The sequence below is a fragment of the Chaetura pelagica genome, unplaced genomic scaffold (assembly GCF_000747805.2).
Source record: "Chaetura pelagica isolate M959 unplaced genomic scaffold, ChaPel_1.0 scaffold15, whole genome shotgun sequence".
Taxonomy (NCBI): domain Eukaryota; kingdom Metazoa; phylum Chordata; class Aves; order Apodiformes; family Apodidae; genus Chaetura; species Chaetura pelagica.
In genome coordinates, this window is record NW_009953507.1 from 4,597,293 (window position 1) to 4,623,706 (window position 26,414).

At 42.1% G+C, this 26,414-nt stretch overlaps 1 protein-coding gene across 1 annotated transcript in view; it reads left to right on the plus strand.

The window, feature by feature from the left end:
* CELSR1 (cadherin, EGF LAG seven-pass G-type receptor 1) overlaps nt 1-26,414 on the plus strand; it is a 167,363-nt gene that overhangs the window by 129,246 nt on the left and 11,703 nt on the right. Inside the window, exons 12-26 of the mRNA XM_009999453.1 lie at nt 1-22; nt 304-478; nt 1,212-1,353; nt 3,266-3,386; nt 4,609-4,792; nt 5,608-5,709; nt 7,491-7,585; nt 7,909-8,118; nt 10,751-10,934; nt 13,222-13,365; nt 14,508-14,709; nt 15,044-15,211; nt 17,317-17,443; nt 17,829-18,029; nt 22,119-22,293. Coding sequence (XP_009997755.1) covers nt 1-22; nt 304-478; nt 1,212-1,353; nt 3,266-3,386; nt 4,609-4,792; nt 5,608-5,709; nt 7,491-7,585; nt 7,909-8,118; nt 10,751-10,934; nt 13,222-13,365; nt 14,508-14,709; nt 15,044-15,211; nt 17,317-17,443; nt 17,829-18,029; nt 22,119-22,293 — 2,252 coding nt within the window. The remainder of the gene's footprint in view (nt 23-303; nt 479-1,211; nt 1,354-3,265; nt 3,387-4,608; nt 4,793-5,607; nt 5,710-7,490; nt 7,586-7,908; nt 8,119-10,750; nt 10,935-13,221; nt 13,366-14,507; nt 14,710-15,043; nt 15,212-17,316; nt 17,444-17,828; nt 18,030-22,118; nt 22,294-26,414) is intronic.

Sequence of the window (26,414 nt, forward strand, 5' to 3'; positions counted from 1 at the left end):
GGGATTTTATGGCTGCATGCAGGTATGAAAAGTGTAGTAACAAACTTTGAACTTTTAAGAAAATGCTGATGTAAAAGTATGGAGTTTTCTTTTTCATCCATCGAAATATTAAAAGTCTACCCACTTGACAAGGTACAAATCTGGTCTCACAGGGGTCCAGCATTTGGAAAAAAGTCCAAATTTGGCTCATTGGGTGATGTTTCTTTAAAGTGTAACCTCATGGATTAATGGAAGTATGGAAACACATAGTACTGTATTCTGAATTAAGACTGTAATTTAAAAATTATTATCTTTTGTCACCAGGGAGTAAGAATGGGAGAGACATCTACAAACACAGCTACACTTAACATGAAACAGGCTACCAAGATCAATGTGAAGGAGGGCTGCGAAGTGGATAACCCCTGTGATTCCAACCCATGTCCCCAGCACAGCTACTGCAGTGATGACTGGGACAGCTACTCCTGTGTCTGTGACCCAGGTAACCCAGTGACTGTTACATGCACTTATCCTGGAGCTGGATCACATCTTCATGCACTCATCAGAAGAAGAGCAGGAGCAACGGCATGCTTGCAAAGAGTTCATCTTCTGATTCTTCCAATCAGTATTATCTTTCTCAGTTTTACTGTAGCCCCTGGAAACTGCAGTCATGGACTAAGTTCTGGGCAATGTATCAACCAAACAGAAAGATGGTTTCTGGTCCAAAGGGCTCTTTCCATGCATCTCCCCTTTCCTTTTTGTCTGTTTTCTTTTTCTTTTATTTTCTTTTTTCTTTTTTTTTTATTTGTTTCTCTTTCCCAGCCTTTTTTGCTGTTGAATTTCAGTCTCACACCCAGCATCCTAATCGAGATACTTTGACTGTTTTCTCTCTTTTGGTGCAAGTAGCCAGCACACGCTGTCGGTGCCCTGTACAGCCACCTCATACAGACAGGGAGAGAATACAAAACTATTTCTAACACATGCCCTGCATATAAAACTGGGAACCAAAGGCACAAAAGTGCCTCAAGCATGCTAACATACTGTCAAAAAGAACAACCCTCTGTCTTTCTTGTTGGAAGAGAAAAGAGTACCTTCTTTCTGACAGTATATCAGGGGGAATTACTGATTTTTTAAGATGTGTTATTAGTGTATAAGTTTAAAATAGATGATCTTTTGGAGACATGCAAATCATAATTTACAATGGCTGCTGTAATTTTATGAACTTGTCTCCCCAGGGTACTTTGGAAGAGACTGTGTTGATGTATGTAACTTGAACCCATGTGAGCATGTCTCCACATGCGTGCACAAACCTAGCTCATCCCATGGCTACACCTGTGAATGTGGACAAAGCTACTATGGACAGTATTGCGAGAGCAAGTAAGAGAGTTATTTTTATTCCTGGTTTCCTTGATCCTTCCAGGTAGCTCTTCTCCTAAGGCAGCAGTCCTTCCCCTTACTTTTCTGCTTTGGTTAGCTTTCCTATTACAATTTCAGTCTTTGTAATGGAAGGTATTTGCAGACTCCCTTCCCCTTGGCACTCCTGAGCTCTCTTCCTAGAGACCAAGCAAACTTCCATATACTCATGGGCCACTTTTCTTCATCAGCAACTCAGGGGCTCAACCAGTAGTGCTGTGTTACACAGCACTGTGTCTGACCTGTACCTTGTGGTGGGCTTGGACGTTTGCTCTACATCTTCCCTTCAGCTCCAGTACACAGAGAGTGATGCACCCAGTTAGGCGGCCTGTGGCCAGATAAAATGACTCTGCAGTTTGGGTCCAGTCCTTGGGCTGGCAAAAGACTCTCTCTTCTGAACAGTCTGGGCAGCCTGTGTCCTGTTCTCTCTTCACCAGTTTCCTGGTCTCAGATAAGCAATCAGCAACCAGCCTTAACCCAGAGACAGCACTTTGCTTTGCTTGTAATATGGGCCATTCACGATGTGCAAATGAAGTGCATTTGTCTGCCCATTTAGAAATAGTTCATGTGATGTTCCCTTCCCTTTGAAAACCACAAGCTTCTTCCTCCGCCTTTTGTTGTGTGTGCTTGCAACTGTTGGCCCCGTTGTTGTCCCCAGATTCATCTTTCATTTCTCTGGATTAGGACGCAGAGACATGGTCCCTGGTCATTATCTGCTGACATGATGTGAAGTGCAGCATTGTGGTTTTTCATATTATAAAACATTGAAGTACACATCTGACCATTGCCATAAACAGAAGTTGGTATTGGTCTTCGAAACAGACAGCAAACAGCTTTTCTTCGAAAAAGGAGCAGCAGGGAGGGGATTCCTTGTACATTATGCTGATCACACACTCAGCGTTGCCCTTCAGGCTATTACTTAATGAAGACTTCCAGCTAGCAGAGACCCTGGTCACTGCCCCAGCCCCTTCCCAGAGCTCCTTGTTGGAGTATCTGTGGGACGAACCTGCCCAGAAGCTCACCCAGAAGAAACAGAACCAGTGAAAATTAGGGTTATCCTTCATCAGGGGTGGCTTCTCTGACAAGTCATGCTGCACCACTCATAGTGTGGATCACAGTCTTTGATACATAGTCTGGATCAAAGCTGTCACCCTTCTATGTCACCAGCAACATGTGTCCTTCTCCCCTATGGCAGACCAGGGCTTGTCAGACCCTGTGGTGAGCTGGCTGAGGAAGTCAGGTTGGCTGAAAGTAATGACTTTACTCTATAGGGTGTGCTTGCAGCCAGCTTTGCACTTGGGCTAATGTCCCCACACATTCAACAGGCTTTTTTGCCCATGGCAGGGTTAGGACAGGAACCGGTGGGGATGGGGAGTGGGATATGAAGTGCTGGGGAACTGTATCCCGAGGCTGTGGCAGTAGGTAAACCAGGACATGGGTTCAGCACCACCTGCAGTTGCCCGAGCTGTTGAAGTGCTAGCACAGGCTGACACAGGCTGTCCAGCCTGTCCCTGCCAGTGCTTTCCCTGGTGAGGAACTGGAGCTAGTGGGACCAGGACTGTTTCCAGTAGGCAGTGTGGGCTCCATTGCGCACTTTATTTGCTCATACTGATGTATTCTCCTTACAAAGAGAAGCTGGTCTTGAAAACATTTGATGAAGCATTCTTTCTAGGGTTTCATAGCTCTGATATTATTTATTTTCTTTTATTACAGTGTATTAATATTTATATATGCATTGATTGTTGACTGCTGCGGTGAGATACATTACACTGTGTAAGCTGATGGAGTTGAGTGCAGATTTTGCCCGAAGCTCCTTTTCTGCACCTTTTAAGAGGAGGCTTCAAGAAACTTTTTTCAATTTGATTTTCTTCTATAGGATTGATCTGCCTTGTCCCAGAGGCTGGTGGGGAAATCCCATCTGTGGCCCCTGTAATTGTGAGACTAGTAAAGGATTTGATTCTGACTGCAATAAGACCAATGGAGAATGCCACTGCAAGGTGAGCAAAAGGAACCAGTCGTAAGTTAAAATTGCTTTAGTCTGAAAAATAACTATACCACTAATAACTACAAGTGAGCATCTGAGACAAAGTACACACAGTTGTGCTTTATATCATATATATGTAGTTAATCTTTACCCGAAGCATTTTACTGGCACCACCCTTCACATAATCATAGTGTGCAGCTTTTTCTTATTTGCATTTGGAAAGCAAAACTGATGGCAGCCTGGCTCTGATCTCTCTGAAGGCCTTGGCTTATCAGGGGAGATCAGACCTGGGCACGGAGGAGTGTGGGTGGTGTTTTGTGTATCACAAGTGACTAATAGCCATGAAACAGCTCTGGCCAGCTGGGTGAAGCTCTCCCTTGTGCAATGGCCAGCACAAGGCCTGGCAGCTGGGGAGAGGTAAATAATGTGAGAGGCAAATGATGTGACAGGCTAAATGCTTTCCTCAGTGCCGGCTGTTGAGTTTAAGAGGAATTTGCCATGGAAAGGCAAGGACAGGCAGGGGACACAGGAGGGGAGGCGCCTCCCTCCTGAAGGTTTTACAAAGGACTTCTCACAATAGGTTTTACAATAGGTTTCAGTGACACCAGAGGAGCTGTGCCTGTGCAGACTGGGGCGGTGGATCTGGCCGCAAACACTGTTCTGAAATGCCAGCAAGACACCCAGCAACTGTTGGGTTAAATGGAGTCAGTGGGGCCAGCACCAGGCAGTGTGTAACTGCCTGATGCCTCAGATCAAAAGCAGCCCCAGATGCCATCTGAATATATGATCATTGGTTGCTCTCCACCCTTACATGAAACACAAATGGACAGTGCGAGAAGTTTCCTTTCTGGCTTGTTCACGCCACACAAGAGTGGAATTGGGAAGCAGACAAAACTGCAAATCCTCCAAGAACACACTTGCTGGGCACTGGCAGCAAGTATAAGAGGAATGACATGGGCCCTTCTCCCCCACTGTAAATGGTGGTCCAAACCCCAGGTCTGTGTGGCACAGGGCAGCCCAGCCATCCTCCCAGCACTCAGCTCTGCCTCTCCGCTAATGCAACACACACTACCCATCACTGTTACATTTTCTGTGAATAACAATGTCATTATTATGCTGTGCTTTGCAGAATTAGCCCTTTTGTGATGCATGTGCTGCTGGAGCAGAATTTCAGGAATGCAGATGCTTTTGAATATAAGTCAACTACACCGTGTCTGTCATTTTGTTTTTTCTAGGCAAATTACTACAGGCCCCAGAGCAGTGACACCTGCTACCCCTGTGACTGCTTCCCATCCGGCTCCCACACACGTGCCTGCGACATGGAGACAGGACAGTGTCCCTGCAAACCTGGTGTCATAGGGCGGCAGTGCAACCGCTGTGACAACCCCTTTGCTGAAGTCACCATGAGAGGCTGTGAAGGTACCTCCTGTCCAGCCAGTGCTGCTGATCAGCCGGGCTGTGGCTGCAGGATTAGAGCGTGGGGGTGCGCAGCAGCGGGCACGCAGCAGCACCCTGGCCTGTGTGAGCCCAGTGTGATGGCTCCAGCAGGGGCAATGGGAGCTGCAGCACCCGAAACACGCACCCCAGCTCCTAAGTCTGTGCCAATATGACTCATGGGGGCTGGGGAAATAGAAAAAGCTCATATTTCTTTAGTTATCAGCAAATGAAAATACAGCAAGTTTAGAGGGGGGAGAGCAAAACACTAACCCCAATTTCAGTTGAAGCCTGAGCTTATCTGGCAGTGCAGAACTGCATGGCTGTGCTGCAGCTGAAGAGATGGATGACAGCCCTGGCATCTTCTGCCCCCAGAGGTTGTGCTGTGCATCCAGTACCCTCTGCCTTTCTTCCCCATCTTACCTATCCTGACTTTACTCTCACCTACTCACCCTCCCTCCTCCTGTGATCAGCATAAAGCTGCCGCAGCAGCCATCTCGCCACAGTGTGTGGGTGAAATGAAGGAGAAACGTTTTCCCACAATAAAGGAGCAGGCATAGATAGGCAGAGCCAAACTCCAGAGCCCCATAATCATCCTGAGCACTCCTCTACCTGTACCTGTCTGCCCACACTGCTGGATAAGAAGAACCTGATAGGTTACAGCTTGGAAGGCACTGCAGAGGGCAGGTGTTCTGACAGGACCTTGGAGTTACGGGAAGGTCTTCTACGCAGGCTGAAATAATCTCCTTGTGATAGTTATCTTGTCAGGAAAATTGCATAATTTATTTTTCTGCTTTCAGTAATTTACAGTGGCTGCCCCAAAGCTTTTGAGGCTGGTATTTGGTGGCCACAGACGAAGTTTGGCCAGCCAGCTGCTGTGCCGTGTCCTAAGGGATCAGTGGGTAAGTTCCCTGGGTAAAATATTAACTATTTTATCTACATGCCTGTTTGAGGGGGGGGGAAAAGAGCCATTCCCTATGTACACTTTTTTTTCACTTCTTTTCATTGAGCCCAGGTTATACTATAGCTCATGCATGTCACAAGCAGGAAAGTTTATCTAGCTGAAATTCAAGAATTGTTGAAATACATTTGAAATAGTCACCAAAAAATACATACAAAAGTGCAACAGATAAACACATGTAAAGAACAGGAATTCTGCATCTGTATTTTCAAAAAAGTACAGTCCAGTTTCTGTTGAATTTGTCAAACAGTTCTTACTCATGTAACCTTTAGCAATACAGCTCCTCTGGGCATAGATAAAGTGAGAAAAATCATTTACATGATGATGGCTTTACTGGCTTTACAGGCTAATAAAATGCAAGTTCTGATGTACTCTTTGCTTTTCCACCCAACATCTTTTCACTAACCTATAAGTCAGATGGCTGAATAATTCATTTTACCAAGCATGTGATCTGTGCCATTTTGTACTTCAAGCAAACAACAATCTGCTTTTTCACACACATCCCTGAAAATGTATATCTAGTGGAATACCAGAGCAGATATTTGAAAATGGAGTTCACTATCTTTTCCGAGGTCTCTACTGTGGGGAGTGAAACCTCTGCCTCATTTCTGGGCCTCTTGCTGCAAGCACTCCTTAGGCTTAATGAGTTATAAATGGTTATGTGACTTTCCCAAATATTGCCTGGGGGAGGTCAGTGCCTGTAGGTGTGCAGAAGGTTTGTGGTAACCCAAGCTCCTATCCTGAGGGTTTTAGGAGATAGAAACTTTATATATTTGTAATTGAAGGGTATTTACATTATAGGTATAAGGTTGAATTAAAATAAGTTTTCTCACTAAATGTGAGAAAATGTCATTTACCCCAGTGTCTTCTAGCAAATAGGCCTGCATGCAAGGATATTTATAGCAATTGTACATTTCGAATGAATTTTGCAGAAAGTTCAAGAACAATGAGTTTTGTAGTAATTAATATTCAAACGAGAAACCTAAGGCTTAATTGTATGCCCCTAATCATGGCAGATAAATAATTTGATTTTGTATTGCTCAGTTCATTAGAATTCAAATTTAAATATTAGTAATCAAATGGCTTAGAGATATGCAATATGTATCTAATCCAGGTTGACTAGCTCAATGTAAATTTTGAATTTGATAACTTGCACTTCACTGGGAAGGATCAACAGCCAGGAATGACATTTTTAAATTATTTGACAAATAGTACAAACTAACGGGCTAAATAAACAGTAAGCTGCTCGTAGACCATTCACAAGTGGCAAAAGGCAGTAAGAGGTGTTGGTTGAAGTGTTTACCATGCGCTGCATGCAGAGGTGCTATCGTGTTTTGACTTGAAGACAGCATTTCTCTGAGAACTCTTCCTATATCGGCTATTGCACAGAAATCTGAGCAGGGACCTGTTGTCATAAATATGTAGGAAATGCACAGTCATTCCCTAATTAGGTATAAATAAATTGCTGAATTAATCAGAGAATGTTAGGGCAGGGAGGCTGAGAGCAGTCAGGCAGATCTGAAGTTTGCTTAACTTTTTTCTAAAGCCTAGGATAAAATGATTCACGAAGATTAGTAGTTTTTAACTTTCTCAGAGAGGATTTCCATTCTTGAATTCAAAATACGTGCATATCTCTAGAAAATCTAGGAAATTTTAAATCTCTGAAGATTTATCCAGCACAGTTCAGAACATTATTTGCCATTAACGCTTGGTTTCCTGCAGGAAACGCCGTTCGCCACTGCAACATTGAAAAGGGCTGGCTGCCTCCTGAGCTTTTCAACTGCACCACCAACTCTTTTGTGGATCTTAAAATCATGGTAATCTGTGTTTTATCATTTTTGCCTTTATTTTATAAGTGATCTTCAGTTCCTACTCCAGTTTCATGTCCCTGCACTCTACCTTTTGACAGAGTCCTTGAGGCGCCTCCCTTCCCATCAGGACCATTGTGCTTTTCTGGCTCTCAGTCATATTTTCCTTTGAATTGTCCTTTCTCAAGAAAAATACCATTTTGATCCAAACAGTTCCTCTGCAGAAAAATCTTTAAATCATGATTGTCTTTGTAAGTAGAACGAAAAAAAAGCAACAAAAAACAACGCAAAACAGCTCATTGGGTTTTTATTTCTGCTTCTTTCTGCTTCAGAATGAGAAGTTACACCACAATGAGACCAGGTTGGATGGAGACAAAACCATACGTATCGTGAGGGTGCTGCAGAATGCCACCAAGTACACACAGAGCTTGTATGGCAATGATGTGAGGACAGCTTACCAGATGATGATCCGGGTCCTCCAATATGAGAGCCAGCAGCAAGGGTTTGACTTGGCAGCCACGAGGGATGTGGAGTTCAATGAAGTAAGATAGATACTTCATACTGTGCTGAGCCTTTACAGTTCCCCTTAGAATTTTTGCAGCAATGAATAACTAAATTTGTCCTTGACCAAGTTGGAATGAATATCATGTCATGGCCTAATCTGTTTTCACAAATGAGTCAGTCTTCTCAATTTAGAAGAGGAAGTTGGTTATGCATGTGTATATGCATACACGTAATAAATACCAGCATAGCAACAACCAAAAGCAAAATTCCCCAAATGAAAAAACAATCAATATGATATATTATTCCTGGATAAAATATGTTTGTGTACCATATTGAATTTTGTTGGAAAACCTGACTCGTGATCTTTTTCATTTGAATGTGCAGAGAGCTAAATCTGAGACAGTTACTGACTCTGAAGGTTTCTTAGAACCCAGTTTGGAAACACTTGAATCATTATTATTAATGAGTTGGAACACTGAAAGACACTCCATACTGTGCTGCTATTTAAGTGATGCAGACACATACTAAAGCGCGTGCCAGTGGTCTTCTGCTAGTCAGAGTGTTCATGAAAGGCCCAGTTATTACCAAAGACTTGACCAGATCTAGAGTACAAGTACTAGCACCCTCCCTGTCTGGAGCAAACACATAGCTGTGGTGGAAAAATGTGAGATGTGGAGGAAGTTGAGGATTATCTTTGGTCTGAAAATGTAAAGGTTGGATGACCCATGTAAGACTCATAGAGTTCTTCTTGTTGCCCTGTGTGTTACAGGGTACTGCTGTCCATGTTTGCCAGTACTATTTCCAAGATCCTGACCATGGCACAGCACAGATTCCAAGCTAAAACATCCTGCTCTACCTTTGCTAGCAGAGCCTGGAGCTTGGGCAGTAGCATAAGGATGCTGGAACAACCCTCCATGGGCCAAGGCTGGCTTCTGTGCTGATCAAAGGCAGCCTGTCTCCACTTGAAGGTGTGCAACACCCAGCTCACTGCTCACAGTACTCCAGGAGCACCAGCCAGGTTAGGCAGTCTTTGGAGTGAACTTGAAAACCCTGTGGAAGGCCAGGCTGCACCAGGAGAGGACGTCTCAGGGGGGTTAGGAGCAGGAGGAAATGTGGCTGAGAACATTCCTCATTGTATTGGGCTTTACAATCAAGAGAGAGAGGAGAGCTTCTGAAATATTTAACATTTTAGATGCATTTTGAGAGATTCAGTTTTTCCTTTCCCAAGGAATCACTGTGCTTACAAACTTCTACCTGCAGGCTTTAGAGTGAATGAATTCCTCCATTCAGATCTTGAGAAGGAACTTCATTTTTTAGCATGTTTTGTTAAGTAAAAATAAGAACAATAAGGAAAAAAAATGGTTTGGTAATCCCTGCTTTAATTTATTATTATCTGTCCTTGGCACAAAAACTCATACAGATGATGTTTTCAAGAACTCCCAAAATATTTTTAGGATAGGTCAAGAGTTTGAAAACTAATCAGTAAGGCTCATGAGAAGGAGGCAACATCCTTGGCTCAGGGAGCACAAAGGGAGAAGGAATGTTATTTTTTTATATAGTTTCAGGTAGAAGCTTGAAAAATAGGTAATAAAAAACTATAAATAATGTTCACAAACACTGAGGAGGCCTGGTACCAAGTACAACATGTGTCTCCTGCGTTCCTGGGGAGCTGAGTAGTGCTGCACACCCTAGATAAAGGTAGTCATCCTGGCAGCCTCTTCAGTCTCAGATACACACTGACAACCTCAAACAATATACTTAGAGAATATACTATCTTCCCCATTTGCATATTTGCCTTGGCTGATTTAGACCTTGAGGTAATTAGTTCCTACTGTCACTTATGCAAATTTTAGCTTAGTAATTGGGTTTTGACACAACCCTGTTGTTCATATGTACAGCAAGAGTAAAAATTTCTTAGCACCTTTCCCATTTAAGCCATTTAAATGCTCTTTTCTGGTATCTTCCACCATTCAGTCCGAGGGTCCCTTTGCATATTCTTGTAAGAAAGGGCAGAAAGGGCAGGTCCTCAGCTAGAATGTCCTTTTTAACATAATTTGTAACCAATATAAAAACGAGTGGAGAACAACAAGATTTACATTATCTTATGTGCTTTCAAGTTTGCATATGCAAGTTAATATTTATTCTTGTCATTCATATGTTGTCCTAGTAATCCAGGAATCAATAAATTAAAAAAAAAAGAAAAGAAAAGAAAAAGGAATATTGCTATCTATGGCTTTCTTTTGATTTTTAATATACCACATTATTTTGCTCTCTCTGAGGGAATTCTTCAGAGCACGTACCAAGCACTCTGCTTTTCTTGTTTGATCTCTCTGAGACAAAGAAAATATGGTTAAGTTTTCCTTCTGCATTTTCTTGCTAGTTTTCCTGTCAGAAAGAGGAAAGGAAGTAGGCTGTTCTCTTACAGCCTCCACTCTTGGCTTACTTTGCTCATAAAAAGTTTGAAGGGATTTGTTTTATGTAGCAAAAAAACCTCAGGGTGAGTGAGTTACTGGGCTGCAGGTTTTCATACGGCTACAGCAGAACATGCCTGCATTAAAATACTTGATACACACTCACCTGGGGCAGTAATGCCAATCATTTGAACTATTTCTCACTTGAAACCCAGTGCTGTGTTCCCTTCATAATTTAGTCTTGGACTTTGGTTCTCAGAATATTATCCAGGTGGGTAGTGCTCTACTGGACCCCAGCAATAAGGAGCACTGGGAGCAAATTCAGCGGACGGAGGGTGGCACCGCTCACCTGCTCAGGCACTATGAGGAATATTTCAACAACGTGGCCCAGAACATGAAGAAAACCTACATGAGACCCTTTGTCATTGTTGCCACTAACATGAGTGAGTATCTGTGTCGAAAACATCCATTTATGATTAGAGATTTAAAAATGTGCTGGGTAGAGAAGCTAGCTATGTGGTTTAGTGGTGCCCCTGAGAAACCACATACCTGGATGCTAGATTTTCTAATCTACTCAGATCATAAATTACAAGTGAATTGAGCCTCGATCCCTATCTCTTAGTTGTCATGGTTGCCCCTTGGGAGATGTCTGATCAGTTTTCCCTCTGGGCCATGCATGTGGCATTTTGCTGCAGCTACAGCAGTGTACAGATGGTAGGAAGGACAAAGTTTGTAAGTAAAGGTAATGCCTTTTGAGACCACCTAGTATAATTGAATGTAATAGCTCAGTTTTGGGTTCCCCAGTTTAAGAGGGACAGGGAAATGCTGGAAAGAGCCCAACGGAGAGCTATGAGGGTGATTAAGGGACTGGAACACCTGTCATACAAGGAAAGGTTGAGAAACCTGGGGCTCCTTAGTCTTGAAAAAAGAAGACTGAGAGGGGATCTTATTAATGTCTATAAATACCTGAAGGGTGGGTGTCGGGAATGGGCCAGTCTTTTTTCAGTGGTGCTCTGTGATAGGACATGGTGAAATGGCACTAATTTACAACACAGAAAGTTCCACCTCAACATGAGGAAAAGCTTTACTGTGAGATTGACAGAGCACTGGAACAGGCCACCCAGAGAGGTTGTGGAGTCTCTTTTTCTGTAGACTCTCAAGACCCATCTGGATGTGTTCCTGTGTGATCTTCCCTAGGTGTTCCTGCTGCAGCAATAGGGTTGGACTTGCTGATCTTCAGAGGTCCCTTCCAAACCCTGTGATTCTATGGTTGTATCATGTACATCATATTTTTTAAAGAATCATATCACCACCACCTGAAGAATTACTGCAATACAAAAAAAATCCCTACTTCTGATCATGTACCTCTGATTTTCACATGCCTGCCTAGCCTGAACCTATCCAGAAAATTATCTTCTCTTCAAATTCCTTATTCCTCAGAATCTGTTTTTTCTTTCAGAGGTGGTGTAGATTGTTATCAGCCTCAACTTGTGTTTAGCTTTTCAAGCTGCTGCTTTTCATTTAAGACCTGAAGAAGGGCTCATGTGCCAAAAAGCTTGTCTTGTTTTCCCAGCTACACCCCTTGGTATAAGAGTGAATTCACCTTTGCGTAGAAACTTTGTCCTGAGAGTGCTTCATGTCCCCAGGGACATAAAAGCAATGGTATGAGACAGTCAAGCTACAAAACTACAAAGTTCTGCATCAGCTCCAGGGGGCAAGGATTATTGTTGAACTAAGCCAAACTGAAATGCTTTTGTTTCTGCTTAATAAAACAAAACCAAAGTTTCATTTTTTGTTTCCATTTTCATTTCCATTTTCATTTCATTTTGATTCAGGACCATCATAGTCAAAATATTTTTATCTTCACACTCAGAAAAAGGTATGCTCAGTATTTTAACCAAATTGAACTGAGATGAAAACAAAAAACCCAATTTCCTACAGGTTGTAAATCCTGATTTTTTTTCAGCCAGCTCTTCCTCAGTAAAAAGGCATGAGCTTGGGAGGGATGGGGGTCTGATTTCTTTGAACAGTTTTTCCAGGTGAACATAGTGTTAATGGAGTTTCTTAATGGCTCATCTGGGAGTTATTTAGAGACTAGGAAAGGAATGAGAATTTGCAGATCTTAACCTGGTTATTTCTTCATATAGAAACTTGCAGTGGATCACAGCTTTTGGTGTAGGGTTCAAGCCAACTCATCTGCTTTTAAATATTTTGGCAGTTAGACAACAGGCAGAGCTGATGAGGTGAGCCAGAGAGGAACTGCTAGTGTAGAGGAAGGAAAGCTGGAGGACTAAGGAGTAGTCCCAGGTAAAATCCAGGTTATTTTCTCAGTTTAGCTGGCTTTGCAATTTAACAGATGTTGAAGAACTGTATTTGTGAAGCAGCATATTATGCCTTCCTTACAAGAAGCAAGTCTAGAATTAGAACATGCCACCTCCATATTTCCGATATTTGCAGTAGTGATTTCCTAGTATGAGATACTGTCTTGTGATTTTCTTTCCACTGCAAAATATATTTGTAATTTGGTAAGTGTAGCATAATGGTGACATGTAAGCTTTAAGTTGTCATTTAAGGTATCAAGAAAAATTAAATTTGAATTTGCATTTTTAGGGTTTAAGTGTCATCTCTGTGTGGTGCAGATATTTTAACCTTTCAATCATGTTTCATTTTGTCGCAATATCATATTTGAAAGCATTGAAGTTAATTTTATGGGAAACTTTTTTCCCCCAGTTATTGCTGTTGACATCTTTGACAAGTCCAATTTCACGGGAGCTAGAATACCACAATTTCATGAGATTAAAGAAGATTATCCTAAAGATCTGGAGTCATCTGTTGTCTTCCCTGATACTTTGTTCAGACCTTCAGACAGGAAAGGTAAAACCCTTCTGCTGCTGTTCAGAGGGCAATTTTGACCAGCTCCCAAGGAGCTTGATTAACCCTCACGAGGTGGAGTGGTACTAGGGTGAGAGCAGGGCTACCATCTACACAAGCCAGCATTATTTAGGGATGGAGCAGCTGTGCATACTTCTGAGGAATTTTGCCTGCCGGCAGTGACAGGAACATTGGGGGCTGCATAACTGGCTGTACCTGTCTGTCAGGTCTCACTTGTGGCCCCCATCAACGCGAGAGAACTGCTCTGCCTTGGTTCCCACCAGGATAGGATGGGATAGCTGCCTGGAGCCTGCAGCCCCACAGCCACCTTCCCCCAGTCCCTCAGAGATGGAGAATCCAAATCTGGGAGCAGAATGGTGTTATCAGCACTAGACAGCAAATAAGTTTTGAGCTGCACAGGGAGATGGATGATGAGAAAGAATATTTGGAGAAGAACCTGCTTCTCAGTGTTTCAGAAGTTCCCCAATATTGTTGAGAGGTACCATGGGTTATCTTGGGGAAGAGAAGCGAGATAGGGCAACCCAAAATGCAGTCATTATACACATACCATGGCTGAATATCCTCCAAGTGGGGAAATTGTAACACTTGTGAAAATAACAGACAGTCATTAATAAGCTAATAGAGAAACTGGGCATCTGTTTGTATGGTTTATATCTCTTCTGTAAGAAAAAAGGGAATGTGAATTTTAAGAGATACTGCCAAAACTGAAATCTCATTATATGACAGAATTAGCAGGGAGAAATCCCATGTGTCCAATTGTTTTATTCATAACACTAGCTTTGCTATATATAAAAGTACATACATTTTAATAGCATACATATTGTTGTAATGTTCTTAAATCATGCATGAAGTATTTATATACTTAGGGATATAGCTTGTAGCTTAGAAATTACTTACTTTCTAGCTAGACTAAATGGTTACTTATGGTTCAATGGTTATTTGATTATCAGCTGCTTAACTATGAAATGTGCTAAAATTTTATTAAAAATATCAAATATCACGTTAGTTACAAGCCTGCAGTTACAACAGCAACATTTCTGTATCTTTGAAAAGCAAAATCAACAGTTTAAATGGTAGCTCCACAGTTGTGTAGCAAGAATTTAATACTTGTGCTCATTCCATAGCAGTGCCTACAATGAAGCCTTCAAATCAAAAATTGTCCTCTAAAGTGAGCAGTGATGCTCTGAGCCCCGAGAGCCCTTTTGCAAAGAGAAGGAAGCGGCACCCAGAGGACTCAGCACATCATACTGTGGCCATGGTCATTATATACCGGTCCCTGGGACACCTCCTGCCTGAAAACTATGATCCCGACCGAAGGAGCCTGAGGTGAACTTCAGACCTCTTTCTGAATTGTGCAGGTCCCTTCTTCCACTTGCTCTGAGTGTGCAGGGGAGACAGAGCTGTTGTTATACTGGCCAAGTGTCATCTTTGTCACAGTTGTCACCGCGGTACTGCCTCTTGTCCTCCTCTGGCACACTGGGACAATAACCATGTCAGTAGTGCCAGCAGCTTTTGGAAACACAGCTGTGTGGAAGGCTGATGGTGGATCTACTTCCCCTTCTCAGTAGAAGCAACTGGAAATCTTTTATTGGCAGAACCTACCAAATCAGTGCTTTGCATGTTAATGTTTGCATCGCTGTGCAATTTTTCTCCTTTGCAGATTGCCAAATCGCCCTATTATTAACACACCTGTAGTGAGCACAGCCATTCACAGCGATGGGGAGCTTCCTCCCAACCTGGTGGATAAGCCCATCATAGTGGAGTATGCCATGCTGGAAACGGAGGAGAGAACAAAGCCTGTCTGTGTCTTCTGGAATCACTCCATCACGTATGTCTCCTGCTTGCTTTAGGGCTGTGCGTGGCAACTGTCTCAGTAGCAGGGAAGTTATGCCCAGGAAGATAATTCTGGAGCAAAACCATTTTTGCTCAGTTAATTCAACTGGTGGAATAGAGCCATGTAGTCATCTCCCACCAACCTGAAAATAATGAAAATAGTCATCATGACTCCTCAGATGAAGCGTTGGCTATGTGGTTTCTAACAAACAGTGTCATCGTGTTTCTGCAGGGCTTGTTTTCACCCTGCAATAATAAATCTCACAGTTTCCTTGTATTTGCTCATGCTTTTTGCCTACAGATGTATATCTCAGTTTTTTAAATTAAAATCAATGCAAAGACAGTTGCACTGATAAGAAGCAACTTACCTTTCATTCCATCAGCTGTTGTGGATTTGCTTTCATTTGTTTTAATGAAAAACTGGAGGGAGAGGAAATGCCTTCTTTGGGATCTTAGACCTCTTCTAGTGGCAGGGAAGAGCAGAAGCAGAACATAAGGAGAAAGATTTGATGCTGTAGGAGAGAAGTGTGAGGGAAAAGATGACATATTCATTGTCATCATCAGTGGCTCATTTAAGTCTTTTGTATTCAGTCAAGTTAAAGATAAAGGTATTTTTCTTGAAAATACTAAAAATGTTACGAACCCTATGTGCTTAAAACTGTTTTGGCAATTAAAAAATGGTTTATGGCAATGTGGAAACAGCACAGTCCTGTTGGAGATATGTGGATAAAACAAAAGAAAATGTTTTGAGAGGTAATTACATGCTCTGCATGTGATGATTTCACAATATTGTAACTATTACATATATAATGCAGTTTTCAACCATAAAACCAGGAGTATAGTGAGAGGATGATATTGTCTGCCCAGGCTAAGAGGAGTACCTGTTACTTGTTACTAATAACCCCAAAACTCTAGTAAACCTATGGAAAAATCCATTAAAAGGCAATATCCCATGCTGGAAGTAAAAGAGCACACTCACCTAGGAAATGTTTGCATCCTAGTCAAAAGCTCCAGGAGATTGTATCATTGAAAGGATTGAAGAGGCAACAGAAATCTCTTACATTTGCAATAATAAGTGACTCCCTTTGCCTGCATGTAAAGTAGTGTATTTGCTTGTCTATACAGATGATTCTGCCAGTTATGAGGGAATGGCAAGTCCTTTTTCATACGTTTTTAAACATTGTATGGGCTTGAATAACTCATTGGCTCTAAAGTGATTCATCTGTTAGCTATTTGCTGGCAACATCATTGTTGTCTGCGTTACATCTTCCTACAGCCACAGCTGAAAACCAGCTTTTAAATTGCATGTAGTGAAAGTTTGCAAAAAGTGAGTACTTCAAGAGAAAGTGGTATTAAAATTGTTTAACAAATATTTTATTGCTGAATGAAAAAGGTGCCCTGTCATATCTAATTAAAAACTCTTTCAGTAAATACAAGGCTATTTTTATTGCTCATTAACTTCAGAAAATATTAACTACTATTGATATAAAGTTATTTCTGAAGTCACTGGAGTTAACCAAGGCTGCACAAGGAAGAACATTTAAGGGAGCAGTTCCTCCCCAATGATAATACAAGAGATCTCCTGATATGAAACAATATTTACTGGTTTTAACCTTTTCTTGTGCACTTTTCAGAAGTGAATGGAAAAGTGCACAAGTGAAGGAAATGACATTATTGCTCAAGCATATTTCACTTAAGAGCTCCACAAGCAGTGTCTAGATCTAAAGGAATAGAACTTACTCAAAACCATGCCTTTGTTATGACCAGTTGGCTCTGTGCAGTCACTTCCTTACATTGTTTTTGTGGTCATTGACCCAAATTAATTAATTTTTTTAAAATATTTTTTTAAAAAAACTCAAACCAGATTGTTATAAAATTACAAAACTTGGCCAGAAGAGCCAGCTGTCATATCAGAAACTATTTCGTCTGAAGGATTTTTAAGTTAATGGTACTCTTCCAGGTGACACCTGTAAGTATTTCTGCCTGGGTACTTTACAGTCCTCTCTGGTTGCAGAGCAAGAGCTGCCGTGGAGAGCAATAGCAGTTGGAGGTGAAGGGAGATCAAAGGACAGCTCTCAGAAATGCCCTTTTTCTCCACAGGATTGGTGGGGCGGGTGCCTGGTCCTCCAGAGGTTGTGAGCTGTTTTCCAGAAACCAGAGCCATATTGCTTGCCAGTGCAACCATATCACCAGCTTTGCTGTCCTGATGGACATTTCAAAACGAGAGGTGGGTAATGTGAGGCTCACGATTTCTTAGGGCTTTGATTCAGAGCTTGAGCTTGAGCTCTGAGCATGACTGAGAGCATTGTCTACGGAGTGGTCCCATGTTGCAGTGTGTCAGGGGTGCATTGCCCTGTGCCTGACAGCACCCTCTGTTGGGTCTGCTGTAAGGAGCTTCTTGCTTGGTCAGTGCACCTTCTGGGTGCTCTCCATATACACTCAACATGTTGAGTGACTTAAGAGGTGACATTATCCACTCCTGTTGGTCCTAATGCAAATCTGTGTGTTGGCTCAGGAAGTAATAAAAACACTAACATTCTAAGTAGTAGACTTGATTGGAGGAAAAAGAAGGAAAACCTTACCAGAGGTCCTGTCAATCTGTCTTTCTACAGAATGGGGAGGTTCTTCCTCTGAAGATTGTCACTTACACAACCGTGTCCATCTCGCTGGTGGCTTTGCTGATCACCTTCATACTGCTGGTCCTGATCCGCACGCTACGTTCCAACTTGCACAGTATCCACAAAAACCTGGTGGCTGCCCTTTTCTTCTCTGAGCTCGTCTTTCTTATTGGAATCAACCAGACTGAAAACCCAGTAAGAGTTACTCTGTGCTTGTTGCTAAAGTTGTTGTCAAGCTTTAAATTAGGGGGTTCATATTGCAACTTTTACGTCCTCCTTTCTTTTTTACTTCTGCTCGGGCTCAACAGTTGTTTGAAAAACATCAGACTTTTCATATATTCTTGTGTGTTTTATGTGATCAATAACAGTGCCAGGAGATAGGACTGTATCTTATTTTCAGAGAATATATGACAGCAGCCCTGTTGAAGGCTTATCCCAGGAACTGAACCCTGAATACTGATTCCTTCCTTTCCATCAGTATGTGTTCTCTCTTGCTTTGTCTGTTTAATAGGAGGCTCTCCAGTGTCTCCTGCAGCAGGAACCTCACAAGGCCAAATGGCTTCTGGTGTTCACTGCTAGGCTGTCAGCAATGTGCTGCTGTGCAGGTGCTGATACACATTTCACACCCACATGGCCATTCTGTAGAAGCCACTTGCCAGGCATGGGACACCTCACAAGTCCAAGAATCAGTAGGAAACCTCTCGCTTTTCTTTGCGCCTTCCAGCCACAGTGATTGTTGGCTTCAACCCATCAGATCTGTTGCCAAAGCTTAATGCAGTCACCTCCAGCATCATGCCTGTCAAGAAATGCAAGCTCTGAATGGACTGAATATGAGGTGTCTGCCACACATGAGGTGTGCATGTCCTGTACCTAGGACCTCAGTGCTGTCTTAACTGTGCAGCAGTATTTGTGGTATTGCTGCTAATTCTTAGTAGCACCCATCTCAAATGTCATGGCTACTGTGCAGGTAAGTAGGAGACAAGCAGGGAAGGGTTCCAGCACTGCAAAGCTTCACTCACCTTTACCAGACAGTAGACAAATGGGGATGACATTCAATAAACATTATATCTTCAGCAAATACGAAGAATGTGCAAAATGTTAGTGTAGGGATTATCTGAATACTACAAAGAAAATGTATATTCTAGAAATCCTTTACTCCACATGCTTCAATCTAAATTTTGAAAGAGAATTACAATCTTGAGATGAAAACATACACTGCAAAAAAAAATTACCACACTGATCCCACATTGTCCAAGCAGCAGAAATGGGACAAAATGCCTGCATTCAATGGGTGTCATCTGCATTATGGTAAAAAGACCATTGTGCCTGACCGTGTAGCCTCACTGAAGCCTGAAGTATCACCCTGGATTCTGATATCCATTTGAGCTATAACATGCGTTCTAGAAAGTATCTGACCTTGCCTTAGAGATTTGGTGTGAAGGCAAAGTCCCTTACCTCTGTTACTGTCAGGTGTCATGGTGTCTCATCCCAGCTAAACATGCTGTCAGATTTTGTCTAATTTGAACTTCTAGTAACTGGGTGCTGTCAAGACCTTTTCTGGGTAAATTTGAGAGACCTCTCCAATAAAAATTATCTTCTCAGGAAGCCTCTGTTCAATAGTATTTCTTTTGGAAAACTAAACAAATTTAAGCTTCTTAAATTTTTCAATTTCTAAGATTCAGGTTATTCTATTGCCTTTTTTCTTCGCTTTCTTCCCTCACTTTACCTTTTGAAAAATCATGAGTGCTAAACTGGATGAAGCTTTCCAGTTGGTAGTGTCACTTCCAGTCCCATATTCCAGTAGCTCCTTACACAAAGAATTCCAGTTATCTGCTGCTATGGTGAGGTCTTCTGCAGTGACCTGCCCTCTGGGAAAGCAGTCTCACATCATGTATGACCCATGTTGTCTTTGTTTCATAATATATGAGTTTGCATATTAAAATAACTTCACCCAAATGAATTCACCTTGCCAGTTGATCCACAGCACTCCAGGAACTTGACCTTTCCCATGCCTTCTTGAGCACACCAATAATTTTCCACTACCTTCCACCAGTGGGGAGTGTTTATACTCCAGTTCTCCAACATGAAACTGAGGAGCAGGGGGCCATGCCCGAATCCCTGCAGGATCTTACAAAAAAATTATACTGCAAACAATGGCTCCTCATTTTCAGATTTCTCTCATAGTATCATGAAGCATCATGGATAGGTTTATTAGAGTAATACTAAAAGGTTTGCTAGAGTAGTAAAACAGTTCATTACAGCAATACCACAAATACTAATGATTGTACTGGGTGAGATTGTTCTCTCTTGCTTGTTCTCATTTTTTAGTTACAGGGCTTATGGTGTGATCATGTGGCTGTTCTCTTACCAGGACTCAGTGAAACACTCCAGGCTTTTAACCCACTTACAAAGACCTTTAAGTTACAGAATATATTTCATGAGGCAGAAAGCCATTTCTTCCAGCCTACCTAGTCAGTTTAAGAAGTTAGGAGGGCTGTAAGCCATGTCTGCTTGAGACAATTATTCATCTGTCTGTATGGAATGAGAGTTGTCGAACAAGTCATGCACTGATGAACATAAAGAGGGAAAGAATGCTGGAGCACAAATAATGCTGTGCTGCTTGGCACCCAGCCTGGTTTTTATGGGTTTCTGTAAATTAACAGTCACATTTTTGGGTGAGGTTTTAATCTTTCCCTGTGCTATTGATAGCAAGTGATTTATTTTCTTTCTTTTTTCTTACCTGAAAAAGGTAATGTTCAGGGCAGCACTCATATGCATGTGCCATTAGGAACAAAAAAAGGCCTACTTACATAGAGGGAAGAAAGGTCTTTTATTTGGTGAGTCACTTTTTCAATAACACTTGGTGTTGTAATAAAGCTGATGCAGTAAGTGAATCCAGAAAGCTGGAGGTCTTTGTATCATTCCTTCACTCAGCAAAGTTAAACAGGGAAACTTGCGTTTCTGAGCATTATACCATGAAAAAGCACCAAAAAGCCATGCCAGAATCTGAAAGCAGGGTAAGTGCTGCACAGGAACAAAAGGATCCAAAACACAATGTAAAACCTTTTGAAGCAAAAACTGAATGGTTACACAAAGTGCTCTTAATTCAAGCTTATCAGCAGATCCTTGGCAAAATCTTTTGCTTTGCTTCTGAAAGGAGAAGGTTAATTGGGAGGTTTCAATTCAGTGTCAGATGCTGGTGGTCGTTCCTGTTTTCACCCATCAAACCATTAAGTTGGGAGGGAAAGCTAGCTAGTAGTTATTACAGAAGAGGTAGTGAAGGTGAGAGATTTCAAGGTGGCCATTTGGTCGCAAAGATGAATTCAACTGCTGGTTCTTACACTGTAGGTGTTTCTCAGTCTCTTTGGTTTCAGCAGGCCCTTCATTTTTGCTGCTCTCAGCCCAACAGAGCTGAGTGGTCTGCCTTGTACTGCTGACATAGGATAAAAAACAAATCCAGAACTGGGACTGGAAGCTCCATATGCCCTTGTTCCTAGTCAAAGGCATTAACTACCTGGCCAGCACTAGCCTGCTTTCTGCTTGTCCTCATGACTGAAGTGCTTGACTGCAAGCAGCACAGCCTCAAGTGGAGGGCAGGGTAGAGCTGAGCATTTCTAGATCCAGAATATCCTATAGCCTGAGGATTGGAGTGTTTTCTGCAGTGGACACGAAGGGGCTTAACACCCCTGCTCAAGCCAGGTAGGGCAGAGCTGAAGGTGTCCATTCTCAGGAGCAATTTGTTGGCTTTGCAAAGGAGGCCAGTTTAGCTGATGCAGTGAAACACGCTGTGGCTGAACTCAGTGTGGTGACATCAGGCAGGTGAGACTCACACACGATGCAGGGCAAAAGGTCTGCAGTCTCCAGGGCAGCATCCCCACCTCTTGCTCTGCACCAGGAGAAGGTCAGGAGCTCTGCCAGCCCTGCCCCTCTTGTGAGAAGAAAGAGTTCAGTCCAAATAGCCAAAACCCTCACCTGTGCAGCAAGTATGCACAGAGGAATTAACCACAGAACATGGAGAGCAAGGGCAGTGACCAAAAGCATGTTGGATTGATAGGAAAAGCTGTCAAGACTCAGAATAGGCCACATAATTTAAAAAATGTTATGAAAAAGCTTTCACAATATGAACAGGTTTTCTGAAACTGAAAAACTTAATTAATGGCAGTATTTTTGTTCTGCCAAAACCTTTCTATTCCACTTGCCTTTAGCTGCACAGGGGAGCTGGTGACACGCCAGGCTGTGATTCAGAAGAGCAGCTCTAATTTCCTTACCCTTTCCCTTCTGCAGTTTGTGTGTACTGTGATTGCCATCCTCCTGCATTATTTCTACATGAGCACCTTTGCGTGGATGTTCGTGGAGCAGCTCCACATCTACCGGATGCTGACTGAAGTGAGGAACATCAACTTCGGGCACATGCGGTTCTACTACGTCGTTGGATGGGGCTTTCCTGCCATCATAACAGGTATCCTCAACCACCCCAAAACAGCTTTATCACCCTTCCCTTTCTTCTTCACTGGCCAGGTTCAGGGAAGTTACCCCATCCAAGGCAGCTCTGGGTGCACTCAACTACTGGAGTCACTTCAGTGTTTTTCTGAACAAGGGCAATACCAAATCATGTCTAGCAGAAGTCAGCCTGAATTCAGCAGATCTGTGTACAAATGTCTGTTGCCCCAGTTGAAGTGATATTGAGGATTTTATAATAGCTTGAACGTAATTGCACCTAGATTTAAACAGGACTTGATAACATTGCTTGGGAATAACAGTATTTTTATTTTTAAAACTTTGCCTTCAGAAATTTTCCCTCCTTGTGCTGATACCTCAGGATAGGGACTCTCAGTCTCCAAGGAGGTAACTGCAGTGGCTTCAGCTGCCCACAGGGCATTGGTGCCCTTCACTGGATGTTCCCATTGCCTCAGCCAGCAGAAGATGCTCCCTGAAGTTCAGCAGTTCTGTTTTACTTGGCATACAAATGAATCTCAAGCACTCTTTTACTTCATTTCAGATACAAAGGCAATAACTTCCAGTTGAGGAAAAGTAATAAAGAGCTGGAGGCAGTAATCTTTTCAACTGTTCCATGTTGATCCACAGGAGCACATCCATCTCTACCCTCACCATGCCTGTTTTTGCAATCAGACATTTCCAGTGCTAGCCTCAGCACACTTAATTTAGGCAGACAGCTCCTTGGGAACTGTGCTTCACGGAACAGTTGGAGCGGGGTTTTTTGGATCAACTATTTCAGCATGTATCTGTTGCCATATGGGAAATCAGATCATAGGAGACAGTTAACTTTGGTCCAGTTGCTTTTATTTTTACAGATAGCAACGTACTGTCAGCAACGGCAGAGGTTTAGATGTCTCTCAGATCAAACAAATAGCTCTCACTCATACACACTTGGAAAAATAGTGTGGAACAAGTTAGAATTTTGGAATTTTATGGGGGGTTTTTTTGTGTGACTTGAGAAACTGTAATACAGAAGCATCATGTGTGGCTAGTACAGGTTAGCTGTCATTCTGGAGAGCTGGTAAGTTTTTTCCATATCACCTGATGCATAAATAATTTCTGCTTCCATCAGTTTATCCAGGACATGGTGGAAGGTACAGCCCAGAAGGCCCTGCCACTCTAAACGTACCTCCTGACATTTTAAATAGAAATCCTACTTGAACTTCTAAAACATTTCAAACCTGTGTAACTTTTATCACTACATGCAAGACTACTGAAATATATTTAGGAATGCTGAAGTGCCATCAGATATTTGGCAAGGTAATTTCTGGTAGAAAAGAAGTATTATTAAATAGCAGTAAACAATTTGTATTTCAGAAGGCATAAGTCTTCAGAAGAATTTTGTCAGAAGGATTTTGTTTCGTGTTTAGTTTCTCTCCCGAATTTAAGTTAATTCAGACCTTCTCAACAGTATTATTATGCAATCTAAATAATACAAGTCCAACATTTTTGCATTTTTCTACTTAGATATTGTTCTCTGTGATATGGAACTATTTTGCACTTAAAAAAACTAGAAGCTACAGTTCCAGGTTGTCTCCTGTAATTTAAGCTCAGAATCTACCAAATTTGCAGTTCATTTAAATGAGAAGTCAGATCCCTGTTACTGAGAAAGTCAGAGGATTTTGTGAAACAAAGGATAAAGAAAATTAAGCCTTTGGTTTCCCTTCTAGGTTTAGAAATCATCTGAAGAGAAAATTATTTCATCAGAAATAGCACAATGTGGGATTTCTTGCTCCCAGAAAACTTTGTTACTGTACATATTTTAAATAAGCTTCTTTTATACATTTTAAATTTTAATATCTAAAGAGGAAAAAGGTTCCAAATTCATAACATTATCTTAAGTGATTTCTTTTAAATTGCTTTATGAGAGGATTGTGTATGTTTCCTAACAGTGGGTAAGTCTGTATATGGGAAGGGATTTTAGTCATGGACATACAAAGGAATTTTTTGTTTCATTTGAAAGATAAGTATCTATCCCATTTCACCTTTATCATAGTTATCCTGAAAAGAAAAAAAATGAACCTACAGTAGCAGTGACTTTGCTTTGTTTTGTTTATTTATTTTTTCTATTTTCCATGCTCAAACACACATTCATTTCAAGCTGGGACACAGTGGTCCTAAGGGATCTGTGATGGGACCAGACTACTAGCAGAAGGGAACTTTGACCTTTAGAGGGAGGGAGACTTAGCAAAATGTATACACAGAGAATATTCCAGCAGGGAAGAAACACATGTAATCACAGCATAGGAAAGCTGTGAATAAAAGGGGGATGGAAGCTGGGAGAAGGCTTACGGCCATAAAAGAGTACAGATCTAAAATATTCCTCCATGGGGAACACTAGTGGAATATTTTCAATTTCTTTAAGTGTTCTCCTTTTAAAAAGTAGTTTGATCCATATAGGAGAGGGATTTCATTACTTCCTTGCCTCAGGAGAAAGGGGCTGGATTTGGCACCCAGCAAGACCCTCCAGTTCTGCATGTCTTTGTGGCAATGCACTAACCAGTTGGCATTTGTGTGCTGTAACTGCTTTGCCATGGAGAGTGCAGTGTTCATGTTAAAACAAGTTCTTACATAGCCCTAAAAGCAACATTCCCCAGAAAATGGCACTTCTTAAATCTTTTTAAATCTGTGAATACTAAGGAAGGTGATGAGTCAGGAGGGAGGTGAGGCTGATGCAGTCTTAGAATCATAGAATGGTTTGGGTTAGAAGGGACCTTAAAGATCATCTAGATCCAAACCCCCAGCATGGTCAGGGACACCTCCCACTAGACCTGGTTGCTCAAGACCCCATCCAGCCTGGCCTTGGAACACTTCCAGGGATGGGGCATCCACAACTTCCCTGGGCAACCTGTGCCAGTGTCTCACCACCCTCACGGTAAAGAATTTCTTCCTAACATCCAATCTAAATCTACTCTCTTTCAACTTATAACCATTGCCCCTCATCCTATCACTACAAGTCTTTATAAAAAGTCCTTTCCCAGCTTTTCTGTAGCCCCCTTCTCATACTGGAAAGCTGCTATAAGGTCTTCCCAGAGTCTTCTCTTCCCCAGGCTGAACAACCCCAACTCTCTCAGCCTGTCTTCATAGAAGAGGTGCTCCAGCCCTATCATCTTCTTCATGGCCCTCCTCAGGACTTGCTCCAACAGCTCCATGTCCTTCTTTTGTTGGGGGCCCCAGAGCTGAACACAGTAGTTCAAATGGGTTTTCACCAGAGCAGAGTAGAGGAAGAGAATCACCTCCCTTGACCTGCTGGTGACAGTCGCCAGAGTCACATGCAGCTTCTGAGCCCACAGGAGCTCAGAGGGTTCAAAATGTGACCCTTGGGTAGGACCTCCTGACAGAATGGTGGTCCCTTCAGGACATTTGGTTCAGCCATAGAAACAGCCCCAGTTTCTGCCAGCATCAGTGAGCTGTCATGCAGCCCACAGGCTTGGTCTGCTCAGGATGCCCAGCCTGCAACATTGAATTGATATGCTAGAATGATTATTTTATGTTGCATTGCATTGGCTTAATTCTGCCTTTGGATCAAATGTTATTTCACATATTGTTAACTCTGGTAAAATTTGAGCCATGTACCTGAAGACTGTAATTTATCCCATTTGTTTAATGGAGAAATTTAGGGTGGGATTTTGGGAGTGAAAATATGTCACTTTCTGCCAGTTACTTTTAGAGCCAAATGTTTGGTCAAAATGTAGTTTAAGTCCCACTAATGGGGAAATCAAGTCCTGTGAAAAAGGCTAGGTCTGTAGAATTACATGTGTATAAAATATTTTATAGTCCCTTAATAATTTCTGTCTAATTCTTTCTGGATGGTAAGTGCTGAAGGGGGTGGTGGAAGGACCAATGGGAGCAGGGAGGGAGACCCATCCTGTCTCATTCCACACTTCAGAGAAAACAGATCCAATATCCACTGCTTTGCCAAACAGCCAGTTTAATTTTCATAGAACGTGGTCTTGTACCAGATGTGAGCGCTGGCTGTGGGCCAGCTTTAAGCAGTGAGAGTGAAATGCAGCTACCTCTCCCTTTCTCAGTGTCTTTTCAGCAAAGCACATAGGCTTCAATTAAAAAAAAAAAAAAAAAAAA